Raw genomic sequence first — 25,351 nt, forward strand, 5'->3', positions numbered from 1 at the left:
ATCTTGCTAAAAAATTAAATATGCTTAACACCTCAAAAATTTCCTCAAATCAAGCTCAATAAAATATATAGGATACTACAGAATAATTCTCATTACTAATTCAAAGCTATCACTATTCAGCAACTCTCCTAAGTCAATTAACACATGGCTCAGTGGTAAAGAATCTTCCTGCAATGCAGGAGCTGCAGGAGACATGCGTTTGATCCCGGGGTCAGAAAGATCCCCTGGAGGAGGAAATGGCAACCCACCACTCCGGTATTCTTGCCTGGAGAATCCCATGGACAGCAGGCTACAGTCCATGGAGTCACGGAGAGTTAGACACGACTGAAGTGACTGAGCTTGCCTGCACAGTCCTCAACACTACAGAAATACCTAAACTACTAGGGTTTGTCTTGGCCTGGAATTACAAAGAAGAAATTAATTCTATGTTGAGTTTGGGTGAAAATTAAAGTAAACATTGAAGGTACTGTGAAGCAAAGTAAATTTGTATACCTTATACTTTTCTCTAAGTTAAGTAAATTTTGTTAATTTTGTCAATTAATATCTTTGAATAACTATGTCAGTCAACATAAAAAATTAACATCTTTTATTGTGTATAAAAGGCAATATATATTTATGTATAAATTCAGACTCTAAGATGTGAATTTGGTGGAGCTGAATTTGTCAACTAGAACACATAATTTTTGTTCTTCAAGTTCCAGTATTACTTCAGCTAGCATTCTCTATTTTTTGTTAGACTAATGAATGCATAGCTTCAACTATTTTGGACTTTTACATGTAGATAATAGCAAGAGAAGGCACTTTATTCAAGATGTAGAAAACACAGTAGGCCAACAAACCTTCAGCCATTTTACATGCAGGAGGTTGAGCATGTAAGAGAAATTTACCATAATGTTATCTCCTTCAAGGCGTGCTGAGTTTAGTTGCTTAAGTGCATAGGTAAGAGACAAAGAACACATTATACCAATGAACAAAGTGAAACAAAGTTACTTTTGCACAACACACAAACAAGTATTAAGAGCTGATAAAATGGCCTTCTACTTAAAAAAAAATCCAGCTAAGTAAACTTTGTTTTGTCAATTAATATCTTTTAGTATCTATGTCAATTAACATAAAATTAACATCTTTTATTGTGTAATAAAAGGTACTATGTATTTATGTATAAATTCAGACTCTAAAATCTGAATTTGGTATAGCTGGATTTGGCAATTAGAACACATACTTTCATATTATGATAGCTATTCAATTTTTTTCAAAAGATTCAAGTTTTCAAAGATAAAAAAACATGGTTGATGCTTGATTTTAAATTGGAATTATTTGGGGAAGATGCATTACTTTAAAAACTGCCACAATCACCTAAATTTTTATTGAATTTTCACCTATGCAAGTTCTTCTGCCTACCCACAATTTCCCTATTCAAAGATCATTTCTATTTTATTAGTATATGATGCCTTCAACCACGTTCTCTTTCAATCAGCCTCAGCCAGGTCTTGGCATACCCTGAAGAAATATGAAAGGCAAGTCAATCCTTGTATTTTTAATAAACTTTAAATTCTAATATGTATACATTAAAGTTAGGATTATATGATGGTTCTATAAATTCACTTGGTTTTTACATTAAAGGCACATACTGCTGTAAATTGTGGAATTGATGCCTTTCAACTGTGGTGTTGGAGAAGACTCCTGAGAGTCCCTTAGACTCCAAGCAGATCAAACCAGTCAATCCTAAAGGAAATCAGCCCTGAATGTTCACGGGAAGGACTGATGCTGAAGCTGAAGCTTCACTACTTTGGTCACCTGATGTGAAGAACTGATTCACTGGAAAAGACCCTGATGCTGGGAAAGACTGAAGGAGGGAGGAGAAGGGGATGACAGAGGGTGAGACGGTTGGATGGCATCACAGACTTGATGGTCATGAGTTCGAGCAAGCTCCGGGAGTTGGTGATGGACAGGGAAGCCTGGTGTGCTGCAGTCCATGGGATCGCAAAGAGTTGGACGCAACTGAGCGACTGAAGTGAACTGGACTGCTGTGGAAATGATTAGATGGACAGAGGGACATATTCACTATGTTAGTGATAATGTATTTTCCATCATGTTTGGATACCTGAAAGCAGCAGACGTCTAAACCTCTCAGTATCAGAGAGCTTTGAAACCAGATGATTTTTTTCTTTCCATTAACAACACTCTAAAATGATTTTTTAAAAAGCTTATGCAGACTAAGATTAGGTTAATAATGTCAGTGCCTTATAACTTAGATGAAGAAGTTATTTGTTTTTGCTCCTCTGTTATAAAGTTTATACTATTTTCAAAGCTATACTTTTGTTCACTGTAAAATATTCAGGGAGGTTTTCTCTTTTCTGCTCATTGGTATATTTTTGAGAAATGTCTTTGATATTGCTTTACCATTCTTCAACGTATTAACTAATAAAACAGGTTAGTATAGTCACAATATTGAATACAGGTGTTAAATATTTTACTGGTAAGGCTAAATCACCAAAAAATTCAATCTACTATGCTAGATTGTAAACTGAGGGCAGCAGAGATTTTGCACTATTTATATACTAACTCCTTCTCAGCAAAGCAACTTGTACAAAATTAGCATTCAGTAAATTTAGAATTTAAAAACAGGTCACAAGAAACTAGGAAACAAATTTTTTAAAAAGTGCTGATATGCACAGGTCTCAAACCTTACTTACAGAGAAACTGATCACAAAACAATCTGAGGAAATTTATACAAGGAAGTAAAATCAAAGAAAGTCTGAGGTTAGAGTAACCTCCTTAGCCACCAACTAGGAAGCACGAAATGTGTCAAAGAAGGAAAAAAAAAAAAAGCAAAACAAACTCCTAGTGGTTTCAATTTTTCTCTGTTCTTCAAGAAAGGGAAGAGAAACACAGGGAAAGGAAAAAAAAAGATCACAAAATACAGGTGTGCCTCAAGGTTTTATGTGATAATAAACTAAGAGGACTTTTCCTTTCCGAAGTATTTCAGACTTACTGCTAATAAAGTTTGAAGAAAAGCAAGTTAGTTATCTAGAGGGAAATAATACAAGTAAAATCAGGAAATGGGAATTTTCATCTATTAAATAATTTTAATATTGAGCTACAGCTAAATTTTGTATCATGCATTATATAAATTCTAGAAAAGCTGTGTACAAACTAAATTGTTGAAAAAGTCATTTGTATAATTTTATTTTTAAATGCAAATTCTCCGAAAAAATTTTGTTCTCAACAATACAATGCACAGAGATATTGTCAGCATCTTTTCTGGATATATCAAAAGGAAATATACATTTTAATAACAGTGGTAAAATAATTTAGAATAATCATAGGACCTTGTTTACTGTTGAAACAATGAACTTTCTGGAACTTTTCCAAGTAAAAAGTAGACCATTGTTATCTTGTAATGGTGCTTGTTAAACAAAGTGCTGACATTTGACAATAGTTACTCCATCATCACTAGGCACATAAAGGCATTTCAAATAAAGATATTCTGTTCAAACATTTCATTCCAAATAAATCTTATTTAACATTTTTTTCTGATTATGAAATTAGTATCTTAAAAAACAATTCATATTTTACTATATAAGTTTATTATTAGCAACTTTAGAGAGGAATATCCTATTTTAGAGTCTCTTGCCATCTCTGGCATTTAGTTTTAAAGTTCTGATTCTGCAAAAAGCCTGTTCAGGGAAGTTAGGCTATTCTTTATGATGAGGTCATGTAAATTCTGAGGTGAACTAGCCAGTGATTTTGAAATTAATGTCTTGTCAAAGATAGTTCTCCAGCAGTAGCTAATTAAGAATCTTTAAAGGGCAACTGTCTAGAAGAAAATAATTTATTCTGCTCATACGAACTGTTGGGGTAAATTCTCTAAGACATCACTCTCCAATACCAAGTCACTAGTTTTAAATTTCACTCTAAGCCAAGTCTTTTCCAAAACAATAGAGCCACAACAGACTTCTACCAGCACCGTGGTAATATGCTCCTAGGCAGTGACTCTTGATGCCAGCAGTGGTAGTGAGCTGGGAACAGAAGGCAGTGGGAATGTCACGTCTCTTAACAAAACATATCCTTTTGCTCGTTAAGAATGAACTTGTTAGCTTCATCTAATAAATTCAAACTTGTTTATATTGTTCTACCCTAAAGGTGCCCTAATTCAAGTCTGATTAATCTCTTCGAACTTTGGAAGAGACAAACTATATTAAATTAGAGGCTTTATAAATAAAATCTTTTAAGAAAGTTTTACATATATATCTACTTATATGTTTTCACACATACATATATAAAATCAATGAACTACTTTATTTAACACATATCCCTTCACTCCTAAAAGACCACTATGAAGTTGCTTTTATGAAAAATATACCAGAATTTATTTATCTAAATGGGTTTCCTCTCCTTCAAAACAGCCACCTGGGAGGTCACGCTGCCACTGTCTGAATGTTTTTGGAACTATTCTTGGTGACAATTCCTTCAGTCAGTTTGAATCACATGTGGAAAGGTAGTCATATCTAATTTTTAAGGTACACATAAGCATTCACAAACTTGACTCATTCTCATCTTAATTACTATCTATTTTTGTCTTTCAAATATAATAAATCTATCTCCAAAAGACTTATTTTCCATTACCATTGAGGTTATTTGCAAAATATGACACAGCTTTTTAGGAGCTCTTGTAATTTTTATTTTTTTTTAGCAACAAGTGGATCACTAAAGTAAGTATACTGACATCTCTTGATATATGATTATTGTCACTGATTTGAATGTATTAAGCCCTGAAAAGTCCTGAAAAGTTTAAAAAATACAAAAATAATTTCCTAAAGTCTTATTCTAGTCTTAATGATAGACTGTAGCTTGCATAATATATAAGTAAAATCTTTGAAAAGACTTAATAATAGCTTAATAACTTAAGTTATTAACCTAAGATTTTTTTTATTTAAAAACAAAACAAAAACCAGTACTTACTGATGCTCTAGTTTCCGCGGCTTTTGCTTTTTTCAGTCTTGTTTTTGCAGCATCCAAATCCAGTCTCTTATTTTGTAATAGTTTCCTTTCTTTCTATAAATATAGGAAAGAAAATAAAGCCTAATGACATTAAAAATCCAGTTAGAGCACACACATTTAAAGTACTATTCTCCCATTAAACACACGAATCATCTGATGAACAAAGATCTATGATTCCTAAATTGGCCATGAAGTGACCTTTCAGGCGTCTGACACCATTTTCTGACTATCTGCAATCTAAAAACGATAGAGACATTCTAGATACCTGGGAAAGATGGCAGGTGGTGGTAGAAACAAAGGAATATTAGTTTTAATATTCTGTGATTTTGCTCTTATTTGAGGAATATTTGGCAATATCTTCTTGGTTGTCATAATCTGGGGACCGATGTTACTGGCATCCACTGGGTAGAAGCCAGAGACGTGGCTACGTATCTTACAATGTAGTACAGTTCTTATAACAGAGAATTACTCCACCTAAAATGTTAGTAGTGCTCAGCTTGAGACACTGTTTCAGCCTGTTACAGATAATCTAGGAAGTGCCTAAAGTGAAGAAGGTAGAGGCCCTAGGGCAAAGCTCCTTGCAACCCTGTGCTGTAGTACCAAAAGCAAATCTGCTATTCCGAAAACAGAATTTCATCTATTAGAACGAATCATGAACAAATGTTAGTATGGTATCTTAGAATTCCTCAGGGGAATGCCAAGCTTCATAATATGCTAGTTTACAAGAATTTACTGTTTGCTTTGTTAGTTCTTAGATTCCATGTATCAAATTTCATCCTGTTGACAATCTCTTTTCAATTATATTTCTCTTTGTGATTTTTCCTTTGTCTCAGGCCAAACACTTTTTATACACAGATTCACTGTAAACATACTGAGTTTCTATAATAAATTATATATATTAATAAATATATTTATTAATATATATATTTATATAAGTATAAATATATATAATAAAATAAATAAATGAAAATTAAGTTTGAAGTAGTATTTACAATAAAAACCTTAGGAAAAAAATATCCACCTAGGACACCACTCTCCATCATTTAAAACACTAAAACTTAAACTAAAAAAATAATAGACTAATAGATTAGGTTTGGGAAGTGATTTTTTTTCCCTTATATTTCAGCAATAAAACACACCTGTGTTAAAAGAAGATAATAGACTTCTAGGGATACAAAAAGACAGGAAGTCTAATAGCCAGAAATACAGCTTCCAGTCATTATGATTCTGGCTCCCAGTTTAAATGTATGGCTCTACTAAGAACATAATTTGTGCCACATTTTAATAATCATTCCAGGAACTTCTATCTAGATTTCAGTGCTGGTAGTGAACAAGAATGGATGTAAAGACATCTCAATAACACTACAGTGACATAGAAGTGGAGTTTGTATCATTAATAATCCTCTATTTTGGTTAGTTTTGTATTCTGTTGGAATATACATCTTGCTAGATTATTTAGTTCTTCTGATTATTTAATTCTTCTAATCTGCTATATCTACAAAGTCATTAAGAGGGCAACTGCTCATTAAAAACTGCAAGTTTTTACCTGTAAGTATACACCTAAATTGTTTTACTAAAAAAATGAACATTTTCCAACTCACAGCAATTGTTTTGTAATCGCCTTCTATAAAGTTTCTTAACGGAGTGAGAAAATTTAAGGCTGATGTTTGAATCAGCTCTCTGTCTGCTGTTCCAATTCGTTTTTGTGTTTCTCCACATTTAATAAGGGCGTTACCTGCAATGGAGAAAAAGTTTGTTTTTTTTTTTAAACACTGTATGGTAATGTCAGAAAATCATGTTAAGATAAATCAGCTACCTGATCTGCCTTAAAGTTAGTTGTTACTTGTTTACTTAAGTAAAAATCAAATAAAATTAACTGTAGGTAAGATAGTTTTGGGCTTCCCAAGTGGTGCAGTGGTAAAGCAGCCACCTGCCAGTACAGGAGGTGTAAGAGACGCGTGTTCAAACTCTGGGTCAGGAAGATCCTCTGGAGGAGGAAATGGCAACCTGCTCACGATTCTTGCCTGGAAAATTCCACGGACAGAAGGAGTCTGGTGGGCTACAGTTCATGGGGGTCACAAAGAGTGAGACATGACTGAGTGACTGAACACACACACACATAAAAGGTAGTTTTATTTTGAAAGTAAATTTAAGATTATAAATATGTAAGTGAAAATGACAAAGATAAATTCTTTATCATATCATAGTTAACTGTACTAACTCTACCAATGGGACAAAAGAGGACAGATACACTTAAAAATATTTATGGTCACAGGTCAAATAGTACAGATATGCTTATAAAAGTATAATTCTTAAAATATATTAATAAGTAGACCAGGTAAAAATTCTTTTGTTTCTATATTTATGTACTTATTTCAAGTGTCTATAAATAATAGTATACATTTGTATCTTAAGTTTAAAAAAAATCTGTTCAGCAGCACACACTGCCTAGTATTTAAATAGGACAAATTCAGTGGAAAATAGAGAAAAAGAACTCCAAGGTTGGTTCTAACTGCAAGTAGGACCAATATACCTCTAATAAGCTTTAGTTCTGTGGATCTTTTTTTTTTCCCCCCCTGTGGATCTTAATTCCTTTATGTTCAGATGACATTAGATCTAATTTGTAAGAAAGGTAATAATATAACATGTAGTTAAGAGCTCAAATTCTGGATACAGATCTACATTTTAATTACTAGCTCTGTGTGATCATAGATGAATTATGTAACCTCTCTAAGACTTAGTTTCCTTGTCCTTACACAGAGATAACAGAATTTACAAGTAGGATTTAAGTGAGGATTTACTAAAATAATATTTATACAGTGCTTAGCCCAGTTCCTGGAGTATTCAATTGTTAGCTATTATTAATTACCAATAAATAGATTCACAAAGCCCAATTCCAATTATCAGGGTACATTCAATGGAATTATTAGAGGTATAAACAGGTAAAGCAGGTTAAAAAGGAAACAAATTTAGAAGGCTTTTGAATGTTTTTTGCTCTACTATACCTTCAGCTTGGTGAAGGAAACAGCTGGGTCCTTCATGTACCGTTATGACCCCTGCATCTAACTGAGTTTGGCATAAGAAGGCAATTAACAAATCTGATCAATATATATATAAAGTCTTCCTGAAATTTACAGTTAAAATTTAGAAGTAAAACTATAGAAATTTAAAGCATTTTCAGACTTCTGAAAGAATTATATTTTGAAGAACATAGTGTAAAAAAGTTTCAAAGTTGTACATCTGCAAGCTAGTTAACGGATTACCACCATTCAGTACTCAGTACTCAGGTCCTTCTGACATAAGGACTACTAAAACTATGTTCACTTAGTCTCAGAATTTATGTGCTATTATAAATCAGGTGGCTTTCCCAGGAGGTGCTAGCGGTAAAGAACCAGCCTGCCAATGCAGGAGACGTAAGAGACGCAGGTTTGATTCATGAGTCAGGAAGATCCCCTGGAGGAGAGCTTGGCGGCCCACTCTGGTATTCTTGTCTGGAAAATTCTATGTACAGAGGAGTCTGGTGGGCTATAGTCCATAGGGTCGCACAGAATCAGATATGACTGAAGCGACTTAGCACACATGCACACATAAATCAGGACTATATATGTAGAAAATCACTTAATTTACCTATCATTTCACAATCCAAATAAAGACCAATTTCTCGCAGAAGTCTTAACAAGCACTCAGGGATAACCACTGTTAACATTTTTGTGGTATTGACATTACTCGTGTAATAAAAGCACTAGTTTAAACACTTAGTTTGTGCCATGCACATTATAGAGATAAGTCCTCAGGAAAGCTTTAAAAAGAAAAATCAACTCGAGGAGACACAAACAGAAACTGCAATATATCACAAGAAGTACAACAAAGAAGTTGCAAGATTCAATGGGAATACCTATTTAGACCTAAAAAGATAATGTGAATTCTCAGAATATACGCTTAAATATATTAAATATTAAGTCATACTGTATATATTTGGTGGTTATGTTTATCACTTCATCTAAAATTTTAACACAAAATATTTGAAGTTAAAACTGATTCTACTAATACTAGATAAATATTAATGATGTCTCTAAGTAAGTAAAGATCTAAAAGTAAAGATATCTCTTGGCAGACATTTGCCTTTCACTTACCATATGCTGTTCCAGGGCCAAACTCAGTCCCTGCATCAATCATATATTGTCCCAAAAGTTCTGGGTTGTTTATACGACTTGGAGCTTTTCTATCCAGTTTTTCATAAACAAATTCTTCTATCCTGGCATCTAGAAAAAAAGTTTAAATTACCAACAATTTCAAAAAGCTATTTGAAAGACTGTTGTTCCCCTACTAGCCATTTATCACTTTGTAAAATAAATAAGAAATTAGTATGCTTTCAAGTATGTATCTTAATATATAATTTTTCATTTGCATGTTAGAGTATTATATAACTCTAAGAAACTTACATTTTAAAAATATGATAAAATATTTTGGCACAAAAACATTTAAAAATGAAGTGTGTTTCCCTGGTAGCTCAGACAGTAAAGAATCTGCTTACAATGCAGTAAACCTGGATTCAATTCCTAGGTCAGGAAGACTCCCTGGAGAAGGAAATGTCAACCTACTCCAGTATTCTTGCCTGGACAATCCCATGGACAGAGGAGCTTGGCGGGCTATAATCCATGGGGCTGTAGACAGTCAAATACAACTAAGTGACTAACACTTTGATTTTTCAAGACTATTATAAATATTTTATGGGATTTTAAGTTTCAGAAAGCGTTGGTATTCACTTAATATCTAGTGAAGCGGCCTTAGACCCATTCATAGTGTCTAATTTTTAATTTTTGAATATGTGTTTACAATTTTAAAATCAGGGATTTCCAGCTGTAAAAATATGGATATAACGTACCTAGACAAATTGAAGAGTTGTATACTTCTGCCACTGTTACTGTGCTTTAGTTTGCTTATATGCTCAATCTCCCTCTTAGAGGTTAAATACTGGGAGTTTAAGGAGTGGAATAGTCCAGACTTGGAATAGTTTACAGAGATCAGCAATACGATTTCTTGGCTTAATTTTATTTAATTATGTTTAAAGTATATAAATATCTGAGCATGTATTCATTCAAAAGATTTTATCATTAAAAAGAAGTTTAAAACACAAAAGGTTAAGAGCAATAGTAGGAGTTAGCACAAATGAAAAGGAAAAAAAATTATTAAAATCTGAGTAAACACTTGGTTATCATATTTAAGAAATTCACATTGACATTGCTTCCAACAGTGAGATATTTCAGAGATAAATAAGAAAAAAGTAAAAGTTTCCAGAAAAAAAAATGCTTAAATATAAATTAAAATTATGATCCAAAAAGAAGTTAAATAGTTTCCTTCTAAGCACCTCACATAATTCCTCCACAAGCTTCACACAGTGCACTGAAAATTTCAAAAATAAGTTGAACCAATAACAGAAACACTTCAGAAGTTGGCAAAAGTGTTCATTTTAATACACAAAATATGCGGTTGGAACAATACTTGGATTTGTGGTAGACTCTGGTGCAGCATCAGAAGAGTTTTTAAGTAAGAATTTAAAAACCTTTAAATTAGTTAAAACCAAAAAGAGTCAGTTGAAAACAAAAACCCTTGGAAAATGTTAACTAAATCTCAGAATTTCATTTTCTGACTGTGAGAGTGATTCATATCTTTGCCACCTGTCTATCCACTTGGTCAAAAGTTTAAAGCTGAATCCCATTTGATTTCATTCAATTAAAAAAAAAAACTGGTGTATTTTAAATAAATATTTCATTCAGGGTATCAAAAAGTCATAATAAAATCTTAACAAGAAATGCAGGCAATTCCACTATAATGCAATGTACACTTCTGAAAAATTCTAGGTTCTGGAAAATCATACACTAAAAATAACAGGGCTTACAGAAAAAAGATTCGGTCTAACCACTTAAAATCTGTGTAACTTTATAATGAGAGCACAAAATAAAACACAAAAACAACTGTTACTAAACACTGAAATAAAATTATGTGAGCTACGGTAGTTCTTTCTACTGATATCCTTTCCAACATTGTTGGAAATGTCCAACAATGTTGGTGACATTATTTGCCAACCACAAAAACATGCTGTAGGATAGACTACATACTGGAGGAACTATGGCTAGAGCTAAAAACAAGAGGAAAAATGTCCACTGCTTTTTTTTTTTTAGGTGCCATGGCATATTATTTAAGTAGCCTTAAATGAGGAAGAAATAACACACAGTGTCTAAAGACAATAGGCCTCAAACAATAAAAGGACTATTTTAAAGTCACCATAATTTAACTAAAATGGCACAGTATTATTAATATTTTGTATAGTGCTTGAGCTTCCCCAGTGGCTCAGCATTATAGAATCCACCTGCAATGCAGGAGATGTGGGTTCATTCCCTGGGTCTGGAAGATGTCCCGGAGAGGGAGATGGCAACCCACTCCAGTATACTTGCAGGGAAATTCCATGGACAGAGGAGCCTGGTGGGCAGTCCATGGGGGTGCAAAGGGTCTGGGCAATATGGTGCTTGAGGTTATAACAGCAACAAAGTTTAAAGCTTGGAGGTAGTATCTGAAAGAAAGGTTATGGCATTTCACAAAATGATCACAATAACACTGGGGAAAGGGGGAAGGAAAGCAGGAACTGTTATTGTTGATTTTGTCCTTTAGTTTTTATCTGTAAAGCTCCCAGTCAATACACCTTGTTCTAGTTCAAGTTCTACTTTTAATTAGTTATGCTACACTGAACAAAATGCTAACTTGTGAGTTTCAATTAAAACAATCATTGTGCATCTTATATGCCAGGTTATTGAGTTAGGTGATCTGAAAAGCCTTATGGAGTTGTCTGAAAATCAAATGGGGTAATTTGTGTAAAAACGTAAAACTTAAACATAAATAGTTGGTAACTGCCTAAGTTTCTATGTAATTTTCCTTTAATTGTATAGGGGCATTTTTTTCTTAACCACACAGGGGCAGTTCTCCCCTGGATGAGGAAGGAATATTATCTTCACAAGTTTTCATAACTCTTAAAATTCAAAGCTGCTGCCTGAAATTTCAAGAGGATTCTACAAAGGCCTTAAAAACGTTATCTGTCAATTTGTTAGAGGATACCCAATGAAGTGTTTATCACCCTCTTTACCAAAAACACACATACAAAATAACACAGACCTCAAAGCCATAACCGGAAAATGTTTTCCAACAGCCATTAAAACTTAAAAAAAAAATAAAAAAAAAAACCTATTAAAAGTATCTTTTAATAAGATTAGTCAATAATGTAGACAAAAGGTAAAAAGTTTCTTACTTGGATTTGGCTGCAATAACACTTCAGTTTGTTTCATTATTTTTTCTGTCCATATTTTGGTACATTCAGCTTTGCTAAGGAGGTTCTCTAAGTGAGCATCCAATTCTGTCTTCTCTGCCTGGCCAAGTTTTTCTTCTGTGAACTGTTATTGATTGTATAATAAAAAAAAAAAATTAAATATACCCCAAATACATTTTAGGAATCTATATCAGTAATTAAAAAGAAAACTCAAATCCAAACAATCCTGGACATACAAATAATTGTTCTTAAACTGTTGCATATGCAGGCTACTTTTTGCCCCTCTGGTAATATATCCATACCTCTTAGGATATGATAATGCTAAGGCACTTAGGATAATTGTATCCCATAGTTAATATGTACCCTCAGTTCTGCTAAAACGTATGGTGTGAATGATAGAAAATTTGGCATACTATTTTATATATAAAGTATATAAATATTTCTTACATATAAAGGTAGGATACCAATCATAATGAGTAAACATTTTTGAGCCAGCTGGATCTGAATTCAAATCCTGGCTGTACTGCTAACTATGTGACCTAAACAAGCTTTTGAATATTTTTTTCCTCGGGTATCTTTCATCGTAAAAGAGACACAGTACATATCTTAAAGTACTTTAAGAATTTAAGTAAGGGTATGTATGTACATCACTTTGTTCAGTGCCTGGTAATTATTATTCTGACTTTAAAAACAGCTACTATGTTTAATGTGGCTTTGTATCATCGGCATTTTAACCACATCTAGTTAGACAGGTTTCTATGGGATGTTCTGGGAAATTATCATTCAAGTTGTTTCTTCAAGATATGTTCCAGCAATTGATTTATGGACTAACGTTTGGAACATCCTGCATTGCAGGTGGATTTTTTACCAACTGAGCTATCATGGGAGCCCAATTCATATTACAGAGGCATCTTTTTAAAGATCATAAAATGTAGCTAAAAAGACTCAACATATCAATTTTTATTATCTTGAGTATATTTGTTTCTGAGGAAAGGCAGCACTGCCCATAGAATAACAAAGAGGTAAAAAGTATTTCTGTGTAGATTTTATGGAGACTTCCGGACACTTTAATTAAATACTAGAAGCAATGACTCAGGTTGTTTATCATGAATAGTTTTTCTCTAGAATATGTGGTTTCCCATTAAAACATAAGTAAATCACTATCGCTAACTCTGTACTCATTAGTCATGACTTGTCTCTGGTGGCTCAGACAGTAAAGAATGTGCCTGCAATGCGGGAGGTCTGGGTTGGATCCCTGGGTTGGGAAGATCCCCTGGAGGAGGGCGAGGCAACCCACTCCAGTATTCTTGCCTGGAGAATCCCCACGGACAGAGAAGCCTGGTGGGCTGCAGCCCATGGGGTTGCAGAGTTGGACATGACTGAGCGACGAAGCACACAGCACACATTTCTGTATAACAAAATTTAATGTTCACTTTTTTTCCCTATCATTTCTTAAAAATACCTTCTGTAGTTCCATTTTTCTGAATTTTATTATCTGTTTCTTTCAGCATCCTTCTTGGTCTAATACTGATTTCAACTGATTATCAGTCAGCATTTTTAGCTCAAAGGTCCTTTAGAATGTTATTCTTAGACTTCTGTTACACTCCTACTAAAGGTCTTATTCAAGGCCTAGGAATAGCTGCAATAGTTTTTGTAAAACTTTAGGTCTTTTAAAGACTTGCCTGTAGCCAACCCCTGGGTGGAACTGAGAATAGCAGGGCAGACAGTAATTCCACAGCAATTGCGTAGGCTCATACAGTTGCAGTGCACTGTAACTGAGGATGGGAGAGGCACTGGGAAAAAATCAAAACCCTGACCCCAAGGGCAGCTAGGTAATGACGCAATCTAATTCTTAAGAGAGATGCTGGTGTTTTTTATAGATCCCTGAACATTCCAAGAAACAGACCTGCCAAAGGTATACATTAAAATTTTACATATTAGAAATCTACCTCCCATGGTTAATTAGATTATTTCACAGATGAAGCAACCAATAGGACAGAAAGGAATACAGCAGAGTGAACACCATTTATAAAGGATGATCGGTAGAAAAAAATTCTCCACTTAGCTCCTTAGTAAGCAGGTATATCTAATATTGTATTTGTTCATTCCTTTCATTCTCTTAACAAATATTTATTAAACACCCAGGTATATGCTAGGTATTATTCTAAGCACATGGGTTTCAACAGCTAGAAAACAGACAAGCTTTGTCTCTAAGGAAACTTAAATATTGACAAAGAAAGACAACTAACAAGTACATACATAATTTGACAATAAGGATACAAAGATAAAAAGATGGTGGACAGAGGACCAACACAGGTGTTCCTATTGTTTCTTGATCCAGTGACAGTGAATTTATGGAACCCTTAAGTATGAGTGAGACAGTTTGATTATAGGAAGCCTGTTTAGAAAATAGTAGTTCTCAACAACATATTAAAAAAATCATACACCATGACCAAGTGGGCTTTATCCCAGGAATGCAAGGATTCTTTAATATCCGCAAATCAATCAATGTAATACACCACATTAACAAATTGAAAGATAAAAATCATATGATTATCTCAATAGATGCAGAGAAAGCCTTTGACAAAATTCAACACTCATTTATGATTAAAACTCTCCAGAAAGCAGGAATAGAAGGAACATACCTCAACATAATAAAAGCTATATATGACAAACCCACAGCAAGCATCACCCTCAATGGTGAAAAATTGAAAGCATTTCCCCTGAAATCAGGAACAAGACAAGGGTGCCCACTCTCACCACTACTATTCAACATAGTGTTGGAAGTTTTGGCCACAGCAATCAGAGCAGAAAAAGAAGTAAAAGGAATCCAGATAGGAAAAGAAGAAGTGAAACTCTCACTGTTTGCAGATGACATGATCCTCTACATAGAAAACCCTAAAGACTCTACCAGAAAATTACTAGAGCTAATCAATGAATATAGTAAAGTTGCAGGATATAAAATTAACACACAGAAATCCCTTGCATTCCTATATACTAACAATGAAAAACAGAAAGAGAAATTAAGGAAACAATACCATTCACCATTGCAACAAAAAGAATAAAATACTTAGGAGTATATCTACCTAAAGAAACAAAAGACCTATACATAGAAAACTATAAAACACTGATGAAAGAAATCAAAGAGGACACAAACAGATGGAGAAACATACCGTGTTCATGGATTGGAAGAATCAATATTGTCAAAATGGCTATTCTACCCAAAGCAATCTATAGATTCAATGCAATCCCTATCAAGTTACCAACGGTATTTTTCACAGAACTAGACCAAAGAATTTCACAATTTGTATGGAAATACAAAAACCTCGAATAGCCAAAGTAATCTTGAGAAAGAAGAATGGAACTGGAGGAATCAACCTGCCTGACTTCAGACTCTACTACAAAGCCACAGTCATCAAGACAGTATGGTACTGGCACAAAGACAGAAATATAGATCAATGGAACAGAATAGAAAGCCCAGAGATAAATCCACGAACCTATGGACACCTTATCTTTGACAAAGGAGGCAAGGATATACAATGGAAAAAAGACAACCTCTTTAACAAGTGGTGCTGGGAAACTGGTCAACCACTTGTAAAAGAATGAAACTAGAACACTTTCTAACACCATACACAAAAATAAACTCAAAATGGATTAAAGATCTAAATGTAAGACCAGAAACTATAAAACTCCTAGAGGAGAACATAGGCAAAACACTCTCCGACATAAATCACAGCAAGATCCTCTATGACCCACCTCCTAGAATATTGGAAATAAAAGCAAAACTAAACAAATGGGACCTAATGAAACTTAAAAGCTTTTGCACTACAAAGGAAACTATAAGTAAGGTGAAAAGACAGCCCTCAGATTGGGAGAAAATAATAGCAAATGAAGAAACAGACAAAGGATTAATCTCAAAAATATACAAGCAACTCCTGCAGCTCAATTCCAGAAAAATAAATGACCCAATCAAAAAATGGGCCAAAGAACTAAACAGACATTTCTCCAAAGAAGACATACAGATGGCTAACAAACACATGAAAAGATGCTCAACATCACTCATTATCAGAGAAATGCAAATCAAAACCACAATGAGGTACCATCTCACGCCAGTCAGGATGGCTGCTATCCAAAAGTCTACAAGCAATAAATGCTGGAGAGGGTGTGGAGAAAAGGGAACCCTCTTACACTGTTGGTGGGAATGCAAACTAGTACAGCCGCTATGGAAAACAGTGTGGAGATTTCTTAATAAACTGGAAATAGAACTGCCATATGACCCAGCAACCCCACTTCTGGGCATACACACTGAGGAAACCAGATCTGAAAGAGACACGTGCACCCCAATGTTCATCACAGCACTGTTTATAATAGCCAGGACATGGAAGCAACCTAGATGCCCATCAGCAGATGAATGGATAAGGAAGCTGTGGTACATATACACCATGGAATATTACTCAGCCGTTAAAAAGAATTCATTTGAATCAGTCCTAATGAGATGGATGAAACTGGAGCCCATTATACAGAGTGAAGTAAGCCAGAAAGATAAAGAACATTACAGCATACTAACACATATATATGGAATTTAGAAAGAAGGTAACGATAACCCTATATGCAAAATGGAAAAAGAGACACAGAAATACAGAACAGACTTTTGAACTTTGTGGGAGAATGTGAGGGTGGGATATTTCAAAAGAACAGCATGTATACTATTTATGGTGAAACAGATCACCAGCCCAGGTGGGATGCATGAAACAAATGCTCGGGCCTGGTGCACTGGGAAGACCCAGAGGAATCGGGTGGAGAGGGAGGTGGGAGGGGGGATCGGGATGGGGAATACGTGTAAATCTATGGTTGATTCATATCAATGTATGACAAAAAAAATAAATAAATAAATAAAAATTAAAAAAAAAAAAAAAGAAAATAGTAGTTCTATGGGAAGGATCATGTATTTAAGTACCAATAATAAATTCTGATGTTTACTTGCTTTTTTCTGAGAGCAAAAAACAGTCGCTCTGCATTTTGAATCAAGTACTCCAAAAAAAAATCTTGTTACATAGGTAAGAATCATAAATTAAGTGAAGAAATTGAGAATGGTTTAAAATTTTGCCCTAAAATGTCAGAGTTGGAATTTAATCTCATATCTGTTTGAATCATAGTCTTATTATACTATGAGCTACCCTCTCAGTAAAATACTTGATTTCAAGCAATTGCTATTTTCTATCACCATTACCTAAACATATCCTGTGATTCCTTATTTGTTCATAGCACTCTGGTGAGCTGTATCCTAAAGCTTACCTCTCCTTCCTACATAATATTCAATCACCATCAAATTAAGGATTAGTTTAACTCTAGCTAAAATAAATAAAATAAAGGGGAGGAAAAGGGACATAAGAGCATTGCTAATGCTATCACATATTTAAGTTGCAATTACAAAAATTTATATTATTTAAACATACAACTGTAAAAGACATATTTCCCTTAATTTTTATCATTGTGGGAATTTAAAGGTTTTTTTTCCATTGTTAATCACAAGGTATGACATTACAATAACAAAACAGTACAATATTTAGTACATAAAATTTCCTCTAAAACATTTTAAAGAATACATTAAACTACAGAAAATGATGAGTTACATCAACTAAATTAAGGAGAATTATTAATCCAGGATATTTATGGAGGATACATATTTTTTTTCTACTGTATGTGAGATATTATTTAGCATATATATATTTAGATGTATATATAACGTGGCTCTTGCCCTGAAGGATTTTGATTTTGTTGCTGTTGTTCAGTTGCCAAGTCGTGCTAGACTCTTTGCAACCCTATGGACTATAGCACACTGGGCTTCCCCATCCTTCACTATCTCCCAGAGTTTGGTCAGATTCATGTCCAATGAATCAGTGATGCTATTTAACCATCTCACCCTCTGTTGCCCTCTTTTGCCTTCAATCTTTCCCAGCATCAGGGTCTTTTCCAATGAGTTGGCTCTTCTCATCAGGTGGCCAAATTATTGGAGCTCCAGCATTAAAATTATGATGGTATCTTTATCAGAAGGACAATACTTTTTTTTTTTTAAAGAAAGATCCCTTTCCTAATTGTCAAAAATTTAAAATTTTACCCTAAAATTTTCAGTTTTCAAAATCCCTAAGTCCAAAATCATTACTGACTTTGTAGTCAATTAGCGATGACAGTTTTTCATTGTAAACCACATTTGATTTTAAGCACGTATTAACATTTTAATGATTGTATAGCAGTACCATTTAATAATCAAACCCTTCTGTGAAAAACAAGCTACAGTGAAAGTCAGAAAGCAAAAAAATCATAGGAATTCAAACATCATGTTCTCTAAAATGTAATATAATGTAGTATTCTTTCATATTTCAGTAGTAACAGTAAAACAACTTGGGAAAGTTCAACCCCCTCTTTTTATATATTTTCTCTAAACATTACTTTAAGAAAAGGATTGTCTTTGAGTCAGCCACATTATGCCAGGTACTATAATCCTTCCTTTACTAGCACAGACACATAGCCTATAGTATGAAATAAGGAGCCTGGATTCTATGCTTTGATTTACTAGACAGAAAAAAGGACAAGTGAAAATGCTGTGTGATCAAAGACATCTACTAACATAAACTCTAACCATCAATTCTCTGGGTAAAGTAATAGTTTAAAAGACATCTAAACTTCTTGGAGGCAAATGTATAACACAAACTCTGAATGTATTAGTGAACTCTAAACTAGATTCTTCTCAATTGGTTCTTAATTTTGGCTGCTCCTTGGAATCAAGGGAGCTCTCAAGAATATTGATGCCAAATCAAGTCCCAAGGATTCTAATTTAACTGGACTGAGGAGCAGCCTGTCAAGATTTCTCAGGTAATTTTAAGTGTAGCTGAGACCGAGAACTACTGTTTTAAGCTCAGACGTAACTATTTTATATCAGGTTAACAAACCATCTTCTATCTAGTTGTTTACTAAATTACTGAAAATAACACCAAAGCATGTGAACACAGTTTTGGGTAACACTAAACATGCAGAGTTTTTACAGAATGAGAAAATATATGGCCTTTGAATGCACTGTGTTTATTAGAATTTCAGAGACATGGTAAAGTTACTGCAATTAAATTCTGTAAAAGAAATGTAACACATATATATGGAATTCAGAAAGATGGTAACGATGACCCTATATGTGAGGCAGCAAAAGAGACACAGATGTAAAGAACAGACTTTGGACTCTGTGGGAGAAGGTGAGGGTGGGATGATCTGAGAGAATAGCATTGAAACATGTATATTACCATATGTGAAACAGATCGCCAGTCCAGGTTCAATGCATGAGACAGGGTGCTCAGGGCTGGAGCACTGGGATGACCCAGAGGGATGGGATGGGGCGGGAGGTGTGAGGGGGGTTCAGGATTGGGAACACATGTAAATCCATGGCTGATTCATGTCAATGTATGGCAAAAACCACTACAATAGTGTAAGGTAATTAGCCTCCAATTAAAATAAATTAAAAAAAAGAGAAATGGAATTTCAGAATTCATTCATTAAAAAAAAGAAATGGAATGAGAGAGAGTGGAATTTCTTCCAGATAGGATTTGACAGGAGTTGGTGAAGGCCAGCATCAGAATTTATCTTCTCCAGCCTAGATACACTATTGTGCTTGTTAAATTAGATGGAAGATAAAGGTTAGAGTTACAACTAGTTTAGAGACTTTTTCCTCATCAGAAAACAGCTGGTGTTCATGAATTTTATAGTGCAACTTTAGCAGTTAACAAAGTTAGAAAACGAACTCCCTTCCTTTAGTAATTTAGTATGAAAATATTATACAGATATAGACAATATGTATCATTTAATGGTGGTGAGCCAAGTTTTTCGCTTCAGTATCAATTCTGAATTAAAAATGTACCCACTTGAAAGATTTATCAAATGAAGAATAATAATTTACAAAATGGAAATTTACTACAAAGAATAATTATGACAAATTGAGAGTACATTATGAAGTCCCTGAGGGCACTAACTGGGGTGTCATTCATCTTTGTATTCTTCAATATCAAGTACTAAGGAGGTACTCAATAAATATAGGTTCAATTAATGAGTTTAATATTTTAGATTAGCATTAAATCAACCCCAAGGTCAGCATATATAATGTTAGAAAAAAACTAATGAAAACAATTATTTAACATGTTAAATGATTCAAAGAGTAAACTCTGCATATAGCTACTATTTGCTTGGCTAAAATGACATAAAAATTAAAACAAAAACAAACAAAAATCATACTGGATCCTGTGAGAGGGGAATAAGATGGAGAGTTGATTCCTTAGGTCATATGATCTTATTAATGACATGAAAGCCATAGAGTAACAAAATTTTAGACCTCTCAGAGACCCTACATAATAATTCATTAGAAGAAAAATGCCACATGATCACACAAAATTTAAGAATGACACAGGAATTGCCACAGAATTCATGTCAAGTTCTTGCGGTCTCACATGGACCTGAAGTTGTATTTTGAGGGAAGGAGAGGTTACAGAAAGGGAGCGGAGGGCATTCAAGATGAATTTAACTGTGTGAACAAAAATCCAGAGTTAGAAAAGTACAAGATATTTTTGAAATTAAAAAATAATTTGATGGAAATACAGTGTTTCACATGAGGAGAGGAAAGACAAGGCTGAAAGGAAGTATTCAATTCTCAATTAAGGAATCTCTACTGAAAAGATAGGATTTTAATGGCTTTCAAGACACTTTACCAATTTATCAAGGATAAATTACCTGATCCTTTTGTATTCTACTGAAGAAATTACTAACAACAAAAACACCCAAATGAATTGTTAGGGAATGATATACCCCTATTCATTTATACATTTACCTTACTTTTTAAAGTACTGATGTATAAAAACATATTTTAAAAGAGTGAGAGTTGAATGATGAGACTCATTTATATACTTAAGTAGTCTGATTTTATGTTTTAAAATAGGGAACATGTTTAATTTTTAAGTTAGAATTTGTAAGTAAAATGAAAGAATATGGCAGTTGTTTAACCAGAGAATGGCCTATTCCTTAAGGTGTAATTTGATTTAAATAGAATTATTTAGAAATATCAAAGCTAAATTCCATCCTGACTGTTCTTTTTGCTTATACTGAGTAACTGGCCTAGCTCTTACACTATTCTTAGCATTAAACCTGGCACTTTGACACTACACTGATGTCAACTCAATTTAGAGTAGGAACTCAGTTACTGACTAAATACCAAAATGAGAAAGCAGTGTTTTGTTGAAAACTACACACAGCACTCCAAATTGCACATTACATTTTGGAACCATCTTTATTTCCTTACATATTTTAAAAAATTTCAGAAAACGTCAAACATGGAAGTATAATAGTATAATAACATCTCATGAACCCATAACCCAGTATGAACCCTTTGCCAATGTTGTTTCAACTACCCACCCTTCCTTCTGAAACATTTTAAAGCAATTCTCAGACATGATAGTTCACAAATATTTTAAAATGTACCTCTAACAGACACAGACTTAAAATAAAAAGACGTATCAAAGGAGCCTGCTCCTCCTGAAATTTTTCCCTTCGTAAATGGCTCAAGCCAAAACCTCAGAGTCATCCTTGACTCATCTTTCTCTCATACTCCAGAGTCAATATACTGTGCAATACTGGTTAGGTTTTGAACCTCCCCTGCTATCATTCTTATTTAAGTCCTATCACCTTTTGCCTGTCCTATGGCCACAGCTCCTTAACTAGTCTCCCTAATATCTCTGCAACCTCAGATTCTACACTTGCTACTTCTGCCTGAAATGTTTTTACTCCAAAAAAATTGGGATCTGTCACTTTTTGCATTTGAACCTATTAGAAAGGCTTGCCCTTACCATCATGGCAACAACCACTCCTCCTGCCCTTAACCTATACCTTTTGGCCTTTTTCTACATCACCGCCTGATGTATTTACTAGTTTGTTTTTTCCTGTTAGACTGTAAGCTCCAGGAGCGCAGACATTATGTTGATTATGAAACACTAGTGTCCAAAATAGTAGTGACACACAGGCATGCAGTAAGCACTTAAGTATTTAAGACTGAAAATTATTTGATAACTAACAGATTAGAATTTTAAAACTTCTTCCTAGAAAATTTAAAATGAGTAACTGAAACTTATTTGGAAAGTACATCTTGAGAGTTTTGCCAGATCTTTAAAATCAAGTCTATCAATTATTTAAATCAATTTGTAACATATATGTCCTATTTAAGAAGTTCGGATTATGTACCTGAAAACATCTAGAAATATGTATGTATGTATGTATTTATGGCTGCTGGGGCCTGTGGGATCTTAGTTCCCTGACCAGGGATCTAACCTGTGCCCCCTGCAATGGAAGCATGTAGTCTTAGCCACTGGACTGCCAGGGAAGTCCCTCTAGCTGTATTGAAAAGAGTGGCATTACCTAGTGCCAAATCTGCATTCAGCACCTAGAATCACAGGGAATCAGCATTAAAATAACACCAAAAGCTCACAATATTGGCAGCCATTACCCTGATCTAGTTCTACCATTCTTTGCCAAAAATGGTGCAATGTAAGATCAACTGTACCAATAAAACTGGAGTAAAGGGGACAAGGAAAGTAATAATGCAATACACATGGTTTACATTTCAACTTGGCATATTACATAAGAAAACTATTTTTGTTTTTTCTTTACAAAAGAGAATTTTGTTGCTACTGTGACTGTCATTAACTTAAAACACCAGACTGTTTACAACCCGTGTTGTGGTGAAATTTACATCTGCTGGTAGATTTAACTTAGTTGGCATAATGTGGGTGATGACTGTAGAAAACTGTCCAAGTTCCCTAGTACCGACACTTCCTTTATTTCTGAATACCACGAGACAGTCAACTTTTCCCCTTAAAGTGTTACTTGAAAAATGTCCCTGTGACTATAAGCACAACATGAATCTTCTTCTCGCTCACTGTCCTACGGTCAGCGCTTCCCATTTCGAAAGTGAGAGGAAACCCCCCAAGGTCTGGGGCTTTGGCAAAGTCCGGACGCCAACTGGCTATCTCCATTTCTGCCACGGACAGCCAAGACCGGGAACCTTCCTCTGAGGGTGAGAGGACGGCAGGGAACTGCGTTGGCAGCTCCCTGGGTTGAGGGGCAGGAAAAGGAAACTTCCTTCTTGAACTCGGCGAGGAGAGAAGGAGACGAAATGAAAAGGTGGGGGTGGTGCAAGAATGGTCTCGACTACCCCGCGGACTCGCAAAGCCTCCGCCCGCCCGGGGAGGGAGGGCACACGAGCGGCGGCGCCGTGGGGTCAGAAAGGCCGGCGGTGCCGTGCCTCGGCCCGAAGCCGAACTCAAGGTGTCCTCCAGAGAAGGGAGGAAGCTCCGGGCCCTGTCCCCACTCCGCCTCTCTTCCCCGGGAGCGGCGGTTGGGCAAGAAGGGGGAGGAAAACCGCCGCCAGGCCCAGAGGGACACAAGGCCGCGCCCATCACCCGGGCCTCCGGCCGCGGCAGGCCAGTCGGGCGGTCGGCGAAGCCGGGTGTAGAGGGCGCGGCTGTCTCGGGCGACCCCTCCCTGTCCCTTCCGGGCGTCGCCACCCCTTCTTCCCGCCGTGGTACCTGCACTGCACGACTGAGGAAGGTGCCTGCGTCGGCCGCCAGCTTCTTCACGTTGAAGTCCATGATGTTCATCCTGGGCGTCAGCCGGGCGGAGCAGCCGGCTGACCTAGCGGGGAGACGGAGGCGCCGCGGCCGGGCTGGGGCGCCGGGCGAGAGTGGCGGGGGCAGACGTGGTAGGTGGAGGGAGGCGGCGCCAGCCCCGCCGCCGCAGCTGTCGTTTCCGTGAAGGGGGAGAGAGAGGGTGGGGCGAGGGGAGAGAACAACCGCCTCGAAGCCGGCCGCGCGTCCAGGCGGCAGCGGCCGAGACCCAGGGCCTGTGCCGCCTGGAGTGATGCCGCTAACGTCGGCGGGCTTCGCGGTGGGCTTGCAAGACACAGAGCAGGGCCCGGGCCTTACCCGGCCGGGTCCCCAACGGAGGAAGCGAGAGCTGGCCTCGGGGCGGGGCCTTTATAGAGGTTATCGCGGGAACAGCGACCCCTTCAGGAGCGCCGCGGCTGAGCGGCTGAACGCGCCCGGAGCTCCGCCAGTTCCGCTGGGGGGAGGGTTGCGCTCGTTGCTAGGGGCGCGCCTCCGGGCGGCTGTGGCGCTCGGTGTTTGTACTTAAGCCCCTGGGAACCGCGAGCAGAGAGAACCCAAGCTCCCCGTTTTAAGTGAAAATATGGAAATTGTGGCATAGAATTACAGTATGTGAAATTAGAACCAACAGTTCCCTGTCATCTTGAAGCACCCGCGCCCTACTGGTTCCCTGACGCCTGGATGGCACGCGGCGAACGTTTGCAGAATAGAGTTGAAGTTAAATGTTCCCACCGAACCTGTTTTTCATTTATTCGGCATTATCGACTATCCATCTTGTACCAGAACTGAGTCCTGTGCTTCAGACACCGTGCTGAACAAGACTGTCCCTGCCCTCAGGAAGCTCTCAGTTCGGTTATTCGACGACTTTCAGGGACAGCTCCCATCCCCGGGGCCAGTTCTGTTTCTCTGTGCTTGCGCAAGGGCTTTGTGACTGAGTGACCGTGGACACGCTGGGCTACACAATCAACACTAGGTGCCTACTTGGTGCAGAATACGGCCCCCGAGACACCAAGTGCGGGATGGAGGACGCAAAGAAGTATAAAGAGGGTGAGTGAGAGAGAATAATGCTGAACGATTTAGCGAGGCGAATGTTAATAACTAATGAGAATATGATGTGAATTTTAATAACTAATGGGAATATGATGTGAAATCTGTTCAAAACCCTGCAATTCCAAGTATCTTCTAAAAAAGCTTTAAGGATACAGCCTATGCTTGAACTGATTGAAACAGATGCAAGAACGGAGGCAGAGACGTTATTATTTCAAAGAAAAGGCTATTTTTGTGTGTGTGTCGCAGTGTCCTTGTGTTACATTAGAGCTGGAAAAATGCAGGCCCAGCAGGCAAT

At 36.2% G+C, this 25,351-nt stretch overlaps 1 protein-coding gene across 2 annotated transcripts in view; it reads right to left on the reverse strand.

Annotated features, from left to right (window-relative positions):
* SH3GLB1 (SH3 domain containing GRB2 like, endophilin B1) overlaps positions 1 to 24,348 on the reverse strand; it is a 45,787-nt gene extending 21,439 nt beyond the window's left edge. Inside the window, exons 1-6 of one of the 2 annotated variants that reach the window (XM_043460769.1) lie at positions 23,932 to 24,348; positions 12,305 to 12,446; positions 9,138 to 9,266; positions 6,606 to 6,739; positions 4,966 to 5,058; positions 840 to 926 (exon numbers count right to left, since the gene is read on the reverse strand). In XM_043460769.1, the coding sequence (XP_043316704.1) occupies positions 840 to 926; positions 4,966 to 5,058; positions 6,606 to 6,739; positions 9,138 to 9,266; positions 12,305 to 12,446; positions 23,932 to 24,003 (657 nt within the window). In that variant the 5' untranslated portion in view covers positions 24,004 to 24,348. The remainder of the gene's footprint in view (positions 1 to 839; positions 927 to 4,965; positions 5,059 to 6,605; positions 6,740 to 9,137; positions 9,267 to 12,304; positions 12,447 to 23,931) is intronic. The other variant, XM_043460768.1, reaches the window with a different exon arrangement.
* Between the last annotated feature and the right edge of the window lie 1,003 nt (positions 24,349 to 25,351).

Source organism: Cervus canadensis, chromosome 2, assembly GCF_019320065.1.
Source record: "Cervus canadensis isolate Bull #8, Minnesota chromosome 2, ASM1932006v1, whole genome shotgun sequence".
NCBI lineage: Eukaryota > Metazoa > Chordata > Mammalia > Artiodactyla > Cervidae > Cervus > Cervus canadensis.